Below are 9,440 nucleotides of genomic sequence, written 5' to 3'. Positions count from 1 at the left end.
AAAAAAAAAAAAAAAACTCCTCCTTATAAAGGCAAATCTTTAAAACCCCTATAGCATTTCTCTGCTGCCCTTAATCTGAGGTGGGTTTTTTGGAAGGGGACAGATTCCAGCAGGGACATGGTCTAGAAGGACAAGGTCCTAAGGCAAGGCCTGCCAGGAACAGCATCATCAAAATGGGCAGGACCCCGCTGGATGGCAAAATGAGACACTGAGTTTGCTGCGCGTATAGCCTGGGGTATCACACTGTGTGCTGTCTGTGGTTCTGGTATGCTGTGTGCCATGTGCTGTCTCCTATGCTGTGTGGTACGGCATGATATATCTATCTATCCATCCCCTAATGGCTCCCCATGCCTGGAGCTAAAGATCAAACACTCAGCATGGCCCCAAGGAGCCTGCACACCCTGCCTCGCCTCACACCTCCCCTTACACACATCAGCTTTCTTTCAGTTCCTCGAATAAAATCACACTCCTGCATCCCATGGGGCTTTAGTACAGGCTCCCTCTGCCCAGAAACAATGACCTCACCCCAGCCCAGCCCCCTATCTCCATGGACCCCAGCTCCAGCACCCCACCTTCCCCACCCCCCTATTCAGAGCCCCCAGCACTGTACTTGTCCCCTCAAAGTGCAAGGATGGAGTTGGGGTCCAGTAAGCCTTGGGAAAGGAATAAAAGGACAGTGCTGCAAAGTCCAGACTCTTAATGCAGGCTCCCAGGCTCCCAAGAGGAGATTTTTTTTTTTAGAGACAGAGTCTCACTTTATCACCCTCCTCCTCGGTAGAGTGCCATAGCATCACATCTCATAGCAACCTCTAACTCCTGGGCTTAGGCGATTCTCTTGCCTCAGCCTCCTGAGTAGCTGGGACTACAGATGCCTGCCACAACACCCAGCTATCTTTTTTTGGTTGCAGTTTGGCCAGGGCCGGATATGAACCTGCCACCCTTGGTATTTGGGGCCGGCACCCTACCCACTGAGCCACAGGCGCCACCAAGGAGGAGACTTCTATCTTTCTCCTGCCTCAGTTAAGCGCTACTTTAGACAGGGAAGAGTTTGCTCACCAGATGGGGTGTGTCAAATGCCTTATATACACCATTCTCTTAACGCCTGCCTTGCTCATGTCCACTGGTCACTGAGGAGACCAGGAGGCAGAAGACTCCTCCATCACCTGTTTTATACAGCCCACAAGCTGAGAACAGTTTTCACATTTTTAAAGAGTTGTTTAAAAAAAAAACCCAAAACAAAAAATATACAACAGAAATTATATGTGGCCTAAAGTATAAAGTATTTACCAGCTAGTCCTTTAGAGGAAAAGTTTTGCTGAGCAGGCGTGGTAGCTCATGCTTATACCAGCATTCTGGGAGGCCAAGGTGAAAGTCTTTTGAGCTCAGGAGTTCAAGACCAGCCTGAGCAAGAGCAAGATCCCATCTCTACTAAAAACAGAAAATCTACCCAGGTGTTGTGGCAGGAACCTGTAGTCACAGCTACTTGGGAGGCTGAGGCAAGATGATTGCTTGAGCTCAAGAGTTTGAGGTTGCTGTGAGCTGTGATGTCACAGCACTCAACCTCAGGTGACAGAGTAAGACTCTGTCTCAAAAAAAAAAAAAAGAAAGAAAGAAAGAAAAGAAGTTTGACTGACCCCCTAGAATAGTGGTTTCTTTAAAAGCCCCAGGTCCTCTGCTCCCAGAGAGGGACTCTATATTCTTCCTCTAATAACCCAATCCTAGATTTCACAACTGAGCGTAACCTGTTCTGCATCCACTGGGCCCTCCCCTGTACCACGGGCAGCCAGGCGCCTGGCAGCACACAGCCCTGCCCCAGTCACATCACTACACCCCTTCCAGTGTCCTCAGGCTCTTTACATCACTACACCCCTTCCAGTGTCCTCAGGCTCTTTCCTCCTTTGCTGTAACAGGGAGGCACCCCAGGGCCCTTCTTTTTTTTTTTTTTTTTTGAGACAGAATCTCAAGCTGTTACTCTGGGTAGAGTGCTGTGGTGTCACAGCTCACAGCAACCTCCAACTCTTGGGCTTAAGCAATTCTTTTGCCTCAGCCTCCCAAGTAGCTGGGACTACAGGAGCCCACCACAATGTCCAGCTATTTTTTTGTTGCAGTTGTCGTTGTTGTTTGGCAGGCCCTGGCTGGGTTCGAACCTGCCAGTCCTGGTATATGTAGCTGGCGCCCTAGCCACTGAGCTATGGGCACCAAGCCCCAGAGCCCTTCTAAAACCCCCAATGCTCTGGAGTGGAGGAGTGCATGGGAGAAAGGACAGGGACCCTAATTCAGCTGACAAAGTAAGGGGCAGGGCACCTGACAGGAGCCCTAGCACAGCACTATCTTCATGGCCATCTCGGTGCTCAAGTGAAGATAGTCCTGGGAAACTCCATGTGCCACAGCTCACAATGTGTCAGAGCAACAGATCAGAGCAGCCCCTCCTGAGTGGCTTCCCCACCTCCCCAGGACCACCAACACCAGTTTATCCTTCCTTAAGGGGGAGGGCCTCTCACACATCACCAGGCTTGAAGGGCTACACTGAGGGACATCCTGCAGGGCTCCCCACATGGTCCCAGGGAAATCATGGACTCCACAGCCAGGAAAGGCCAGACTGGGACTGACCCTGGGTTCCCCATTTTGTTGCTCTGAGCCCTAGTTTTCTCCTGGCAAGCACTTGGCAACTGTTAATTTTCTTCTCCCCTATAGAGATGACAGGCTGTGAGGGGCCTTACAGGAATGTAGCAGGTAGCTGGAGTCGAGAATGGCAATAGCAAAAAGGGACTTACTTGAAAGTGAGAGGATCTGCTTTTTAGGTAGTCTACACGTGCATGCATGCCTCCAGCTGGCTGGCCACCATGCACCTCACACTACCAGCCCAGGGCAGGCCTTGGGGTCTCTCCCTCCTGCACAGGACCGTGTCCTACATCCGGGCCACTAGCTGACCCAGCATTCCCAGAGATACCAAACAACCTACGTGAAGAAGGGAATGGGCTGCACCAGCTTCAGGTCCGGCTCTTTCTCCCGAACAATCAGCGCCTGCCTCTTTCTCCGCAGCTCCAGAGCCTCGTCGACGACAGCCTGCGCCTCAGCTGCACTCACAGACACATCATGGATGGACATGTCACTGACAGCCCGTGAGAAAGGGAGAGATTACAGGGTTACAAACTGAGCCAAGACGAGGATGCATTTAAGTTAATACCCTTTAATGTGTATTGATTCCTCCCACAAATAAAATAACCACTGGAGCCTGGCCTGGAAAGGGCCGCAATTAGCATTCTTAATAGACACACACAACAAATGACCAAATGACTAATACTCTTTGTTCCTCTGACGATTTAAACTGGGAGGAGAAAGAGTTTTCGTGTATATTAACAGTATCACAGTAATATCTGAAAAGCCACAGAATAAGAAAATCGTTCCTTCAATTATTCTGGAGACAGAGTCTTACTTTGTCACCCTTGGTAGAGTGCTGGGGCATCATAGCTCACAGCAACCTCAAACTCTTGGGCTCAAGCAATTCTCTTGCCTCAGCCTCCCAAGTAGTTGGGACTACAGGTGCCCGCCACAATACTTGGCTATTTTTATAGATGGGGTCTTGCTCTGGCTCTGACTGGTCTCAAACCTGTGAGCTCAGACAATCCATGGACTTCGGCCTCCCAGAGTGCTAGGATTACAGGCATGAGCCACCACGGCGGCTTATACCTGGCCCCATTATTAGAAAATTTTAGAAGAATTTAACTCTCCCTTACTGCCCAAACTAACAGGAAGTTATCAGATAAGCAGAGCTTATAGGAGTCCATGGTGACCCCACAGCACATTAAGGGTGGAGGCTGAGGACTCAGGGGCCCTCCCACAGACACAGCTCTGCCTGAGGAAACCTGACTCTCCAACTTTCTGTCCTGATATCAGGAGAGATGTTCCCTCAGCAACTATCTCCCCAAAAAGGCAGTTTTCTCAGGAGGGACACAAGCTCATGGGAGACAGAAACTGAAATGAGTAACCACTAACTCCTAGAAGGAGAGTGCCAGGAGCCAAGGAATACCACAGGACAGGAGGTGTTGGCAGGGCTGGGGGTGACCAGAGAGCCAGCTAGTCTGGGAGTTGGAATGTGGAGGAGGAGCAATGGCGGAACAGGTGGAGAGGTGAGGAGATAGCAGGTTAGGGCGCAGCAGGATAACGAGAAGATAAGACAGCAGCGCACAACAGGGCCAAGGAGGGGGACCTAGGAGGTCAGGCTGCCAAAGACTTCTTGGGCAATGCAACTGACCAGGCTTTGGTCCTAGAGCCAAGGCAGGGTAGCAAATGATCAGAGGCGTGTTTAACACACTGAACTTGGACGACAAGGAAAGAGGAAGCTGGGCAACAAGCTGCCCCAAGCGTTCAGAGGAGAGCTGGCAGGGCAGAGGTGCAGGAGGGCAGCAGGCAGCTTGAGGAGGCCTTGCCAAGATTAGACACGAGGCAGACCATGGACAGTCCACTAGCTGAGGGGCAACAGCAGATCATGAAGCCCTAGAGCAGGGCTCCATCCACCAGAGGTCAGGACCTGAGAATGAAAAGAGGTTCTCTCCTGACCTCCGCCCCCACACAGGGAGGGAATGCAGACACAGCATGGGTAGAGGCAGGACTTACCATCGGAGGAACATCCGGAGAGAGTCATTCCGGAGACAAGGCTGCTCCTCAAAGATCTTCTCCTTGAGGACCAGGCCTTTGCTGTACTGACAATCCTTCTCCAAGGCTTTGCAGACGAAGTACAGACACGCTGGCAGGGAAAGAAATAGTTCATGATTTCAGAGACTGCACTCAGAAACTCTGGCCTTGCCAGTTAACACCAGAAAAATGTTCTCCTCTGGAATCAGGGGTGGTAATGAGTGGGAGGGCCCCGCAGCCTGCCTCCTGGGGCACGGCGCACACACTCTGTCTTCACCTGCTGTCACAGACACAAACTGACTGGCCGCAGATTCGTGCACTTTACTGTATATATTTTGTCTCAATCAAAAAGGCTTAAAAAGTGGTTGTGGAAAACAAGCACTGGGGGTGGGAAGGGTGAGAACATACTCAAGCCACCCAATGCACTGTACTTTGTTATACCAGCTTGAACTAAGGAGACAGAAACTGGTACCAAGAGGTGTGTTGCTAGTGTATCAACTACCTAAGAATGTGGAAATAGCTTTAGAACTGGGTAATGGATACAGGCTTGGAGAGTTTGGGGATGCTAGAAAAAGGCAGTATTGGTATGAAGGGATTGTTAAGGGTGACTGTGATGAGGGCCTAGAAAGAAAAGAGCTGTACAGAAAGCTTCTATCTGGCTAGAGAATAAATAAGCATGCACAGAATAACGGCAGCTGAGTTCTCAAATGAAAATAGGGAACATGTCACTGGACAACAGAGAAAAAGTAACCGCTGGGCGCAGTGGCTCACGCCTGTAATCCCAGCACTGTGGGAGGCTGAGGAGGGAGAACAGCTGGAGTTTGAGACTCGTCTGAGCGAAAGTGAAATCCCGACTCATGAAAAAAATGGAAAAACGCAGCCAGGCGCTGCAGTGAACACCTGTAATCCCCGCAGCTTCCAGAGGCTGAGGCAGCAGGATGCCCATAAGCCAGGAGTCTGAGGTTGCAGTGAGCTATCAAGCCACTGCACTCTGCTCAGGGGCACAGGGTGGGATTCTGTCTCAACCAAAAAAAAAAAAAAAAAGGAAAGAAAAAGTAACCCACACTATCAAGTAGCAAAGCACTCGGCTGAACTGTGTTAGTGTTCTACGGAAGGTAAAACTTGTAAGCAATGACATTAGATATCTCGCTGAGATGATTTCCAAGAAAGGTGCTAAAGGCATTGTCTTCTTCCTCTGACTGCTCACAGTAAAATGCTAGAAGAGAGAAATGAATTGAAGAAGAAATTTCCAAACAAAAAGAAACTCAAACTTAAAGATTTAGAAGATTCTCTATCCATCTGTATTTCACAAATTGAGAATGCTTCTTCTGAGAGAATGCTAAGGTTATGGCTGTCCAACCATTTGGCAATAAGATTACTGTGGGTGCAAACCACAAGTTTAATCAGCCACCTCAGCAGAAGCCAGAAGCAGAGATAGGATTATACCAGCAAAAACACACCATCTGGGACTAAAGGGAAAAGAAAAACTGGAGGGATGAAGGAAGGCTGGGAATATGCTCTATCATTCAAGAAATGGGGAGGATGCTGAAGGTGATTCAAGGATCATCAGGGTGGCAAGGGCCAGGGCTACTTCCTTCAGAGTGGGGCCACCTCTCTTCCATGCATAGGCCAGGATGTCTCCATCCCTGTCAAACCAAAAGGGTGAGTGAGGCTGCCTCCCCCAACTGGGGAGTGAAGCTGCTACCCTAGGAGGCCCTAAGGGCAGAGCATCAGACCAAAGGGAATTACTCCTGAGCCTTAAGACCTCATTAACCCTTCCTTCTTTGCTATTTCTCCATTTTAGAGTGAAAAATGTCTATCTCATGTTTTCCCCATTATTATATTGCTTGATTTGAGACTCTCTGGCCTTCACAACTGGCAGAAATAAATTTTTGTTGTTTAATGTAACTAGTCTATAGTATTTTTGCGATAGCTCAAACAGACTAAAACATACTAAATGAAACAGCACAGCAATGAAATGAGATAGCCAAAGGGTAAAACTTTCAGAAAACATGTCACTTATTACTACAAAGCATCTGATAAATCAAAAGACAAGCAGAGTAAAGCAAGGATGTAAACACTGTCCATTGTTCCTCAAAGTGTCACGAAGTCCTTCAGTGTTAACCTTTGCTTCCAGCTTGTCCAAGCTCCCTTCCCTCCTGTCCCCAAAATCACAGACACATGAGAAAAAGCATCAAAGCCCGACTCACTTGTGTAATCGCTGAGGGTGTACAGGACAGTGATGAGGTTGTCCAAGCAGGGCCAGTGGTCAGGATTGCACCTCAGCCCTTCCTCAAAAGCATGTCGAGCCAGAGGGACCCGGACGAGCCTCAGGGCCACATGTCCAATTTTATACCAGAGGTTGACATCTGTGGAGTCCAGCATCACTGCCTGGAAGCAGCACAAGCAGAGGGCACACACACACTCAGTCAGATCTCTCAACAGGCAGGCACCCTGGGGACAGGGGTCACGGTACTGTCCCAGCCACTCTAACATGACTATCTTATAACTGACTCACAAGGTCAGTTCATCTTTCCTGGAATCAGACATTTCTCAAACCAAGAGGAATGGCATACAAAAAGTTACATGGACCAGTTTTTATTTTTTTTTAGAGACAGAGCCTCAAGCTGTCACCCTGGGTAGAGTGCCGTGGCATCACAGCTCACAGCAACCTCCAACTCCTAGACTTAAGCCTTAAGCCCTCCAACTCCTGGGTTGAGCCTTCTTGCCTCAACCTCCCAAGTAGCTGGGACTACAGGCACCTGTCACAATGCCTAGCTATTTTTTGGTTGTATTTGTCATTGTTATTTGGCAGGACCTGGGCTGGGTTCGAACTTGCCACCTTTGGTGTATGTGGCTGGCACCTTAGCCGCTTGAGCTACAGGCGCTGAGCCCAATTTTTAACTCATAATCTTTTTTTGATATATTCTGTCAACTTAAAGCCAGGCATGATGGTTCACTCCTGTAATCCCAACAATTTGGGAGGTCAAGGCAAGAGGATTGCTTGAGAACAGGACTTGGAGCCTAGCCTGGGCAACATAGCAAGACTTGGTCTCCACAAAAAAGTGAAAATTTAAAAATCAACTGGGCATGGTGACACAGGCCTATAGCCCTCAAGGCAGCACGATCCCTTGAGTCCAAGTGTTCAAGGTAACAGTGAGCTATCCTCAGGCCACTGTATATCAACCTGAGCAACAAGGTAAGACCCTATCTCTTAAGAATAAAAAATGGTTTTCCTTACATATTAAATAAGTAAAAGGACTAGAACAAAAAGAAAATACACACAGCTCACCTTGTAATCCCAGAACTCTGGGAGGACAAACTGGGAGGATTGCTTGAGCTAAGGAGTTTGAGATCAGCCTGAAAAGGCAAGGCCCCATCTCCACCAAAAATAGAAAAATTAGCAGGCTTTGTGGCTGGCATCTGTAATGTTAGCTACTCAGGAGGCTGAGGCAGGAGAATCACTTGAGTCCAGGAGTTTGAGGGTGCTGTGTCCTAGGCTGAGGCCATGGCACTCTAGCCCAGGTAACAGAATAAGACTGTCTCAAGGGCGGCGCCTGGGGCTCAGTGGGTAGGGCGCCGGCCCCATCTGCTGAAGGTGGCAGGTTCAGACAAAGTCCCAGCGAAACTGCAACAAAAAATGGCTGGGCATTGTGGCGGGCGCCTGTAGTCCCAGCTGCTTGGGAGACTGAGGCAAGAGAATCGCCTAAGCCCAGAGTTGGAGGTTGCTGTGAGCTGTGACACCAAGCTCTACCGAGGGTGATAAAGTGAGACTCTGTCTCTACCAAAAAAAAAAAAAAAAAAAGGAATAAGAAAATATTCCTTTTGTAGGAGTCTTGTAGGATTCAAGAAAGACTGTGTGCTCCAACCTCAGTTCATACTCCTAATCTAACACTGATGAGCAGAGCGATCTCAGCCTCAACTTCCTCATTGGGGTAGGGGGTAAAGACAGCTGCTCGGTAAGACAGCAGGAGGACTCGAGTGTGCACAGGAAGCAACTAACACCGGTCTGGCACCTTAGGTGGACAGAGTAGAAACAGTAGCAGCACTATCAGGACTCAGTGTCACTAATATATGTTAGGTTTCAGGCTCTGTTCTTACTTTCATGCATATCGGCTCACTGAGTTCTCATAACTAACCTCTTTTTTATTATTTCCACTCTAATGGTATAGCCCAGCAGCATTAAGAGGTTAAATCACTTACAGCAGATGAAGAATTCGTACACAGGTCTCTGCATCCAAGCTTGCGCCTTGCTCCTGCTCTCAAGGTTTGTCTGTACTCACTGTCGTGACCCACAGACTAGGCTGTTGGGTACTACAGGTTGGTAATATATCACTACAAACTTTTCTTTGGGCCAAAAAGACCCCAACCTCATCCCCCAGGACCTTTCAAAACACCAAGGGAGCTGAGCATTGCCCAAACCGCACCTCCAAGTACAACTCCATGGCTGTCTCCAAATCCTCCCGCTGGGCCGCCAGCTGGGCCAGATTCTTGTATGTAGAATATTTCAGTATTAGCCCAGGGTGTTTCAACCCTTCTTTCTCGTCACCAGATGAGACAGCCTATGAATAAAATAAACAGAGGCACAGAAGTGACGTGGAGGCCAAAAAGCCTCTGCAGTGACCCAGGTATCTGGCTTCCAGGCTGGCCTCTATCTAGGGCCCTTGAGCCAGCCCAGTGCTGCCCTCCACTGGATAATGAAGACATCACACCAGATGTTCTTAGAACATCTTAGAACCCCCAGCTCCAGTCAGAGAAGCCAGACCACCAGGAGGTAGTTTGGAGGCAATCTGGCCATCAAGGGA

The 9,440-nt window shown here is 49.0% G+C and overlaps 1 protein-coding gene across 1 annotated transcript in view; it reads right to left on the bottom strand.

The window, feature by feature from the left end:
* Window positions 1-9,440, bottom strand: part of CABIN1 (calcineurin binding protein 1) — a 172,723-nt gene that overhangs the window by 141,737 nt on the left and 21,546 nt on the right. Inside the window, exons 5-8 of the mRNA XM_023508926.1 lie at window positions 9,063-9,197; window positions 6,846-7,026; window positions 4,618-4,747; window positions 2,963-3,112 (exon numbers count right to left, since the gene is read on the bottom strand). Of these exons, the coding sequence (XP_023364694.1) occupies window positions 2,963-3,112; window positions 4,618-4,747; window positions 6,846-7,026; window positions 9,063-9,197 (596 nt within the window). The remainder of the gene's footprint in view (window positions 1-2,962; window positions 3,113-4,617; window positions 4,748-6,845; window positions 7,027-9,062; window positions 9,198-9,440) is intronic.

The sequence above is a fragment of the Otolemur garnettii genome, unplaced genomic scaffold (assembly GCF_000181295.1).
Source record: "Otolemur garnettii isolate 467f Iridium unplaced genomic scaffold, OtoGar3 scaffold00292, whole genome shotgun sequence".
Taxonomy (NCBI): domain Eukaryota; kingdom Metazoa; phylum Chordata; class Mammalia; order Primates; family Galagidae; genus Otolemur; species Otolemur garnettii.
The sequence above is the reverse complement of the archived record's forward strand: the minus strand, read 5'-3'. Positions and strand labels throughout refer to the sequence as shown.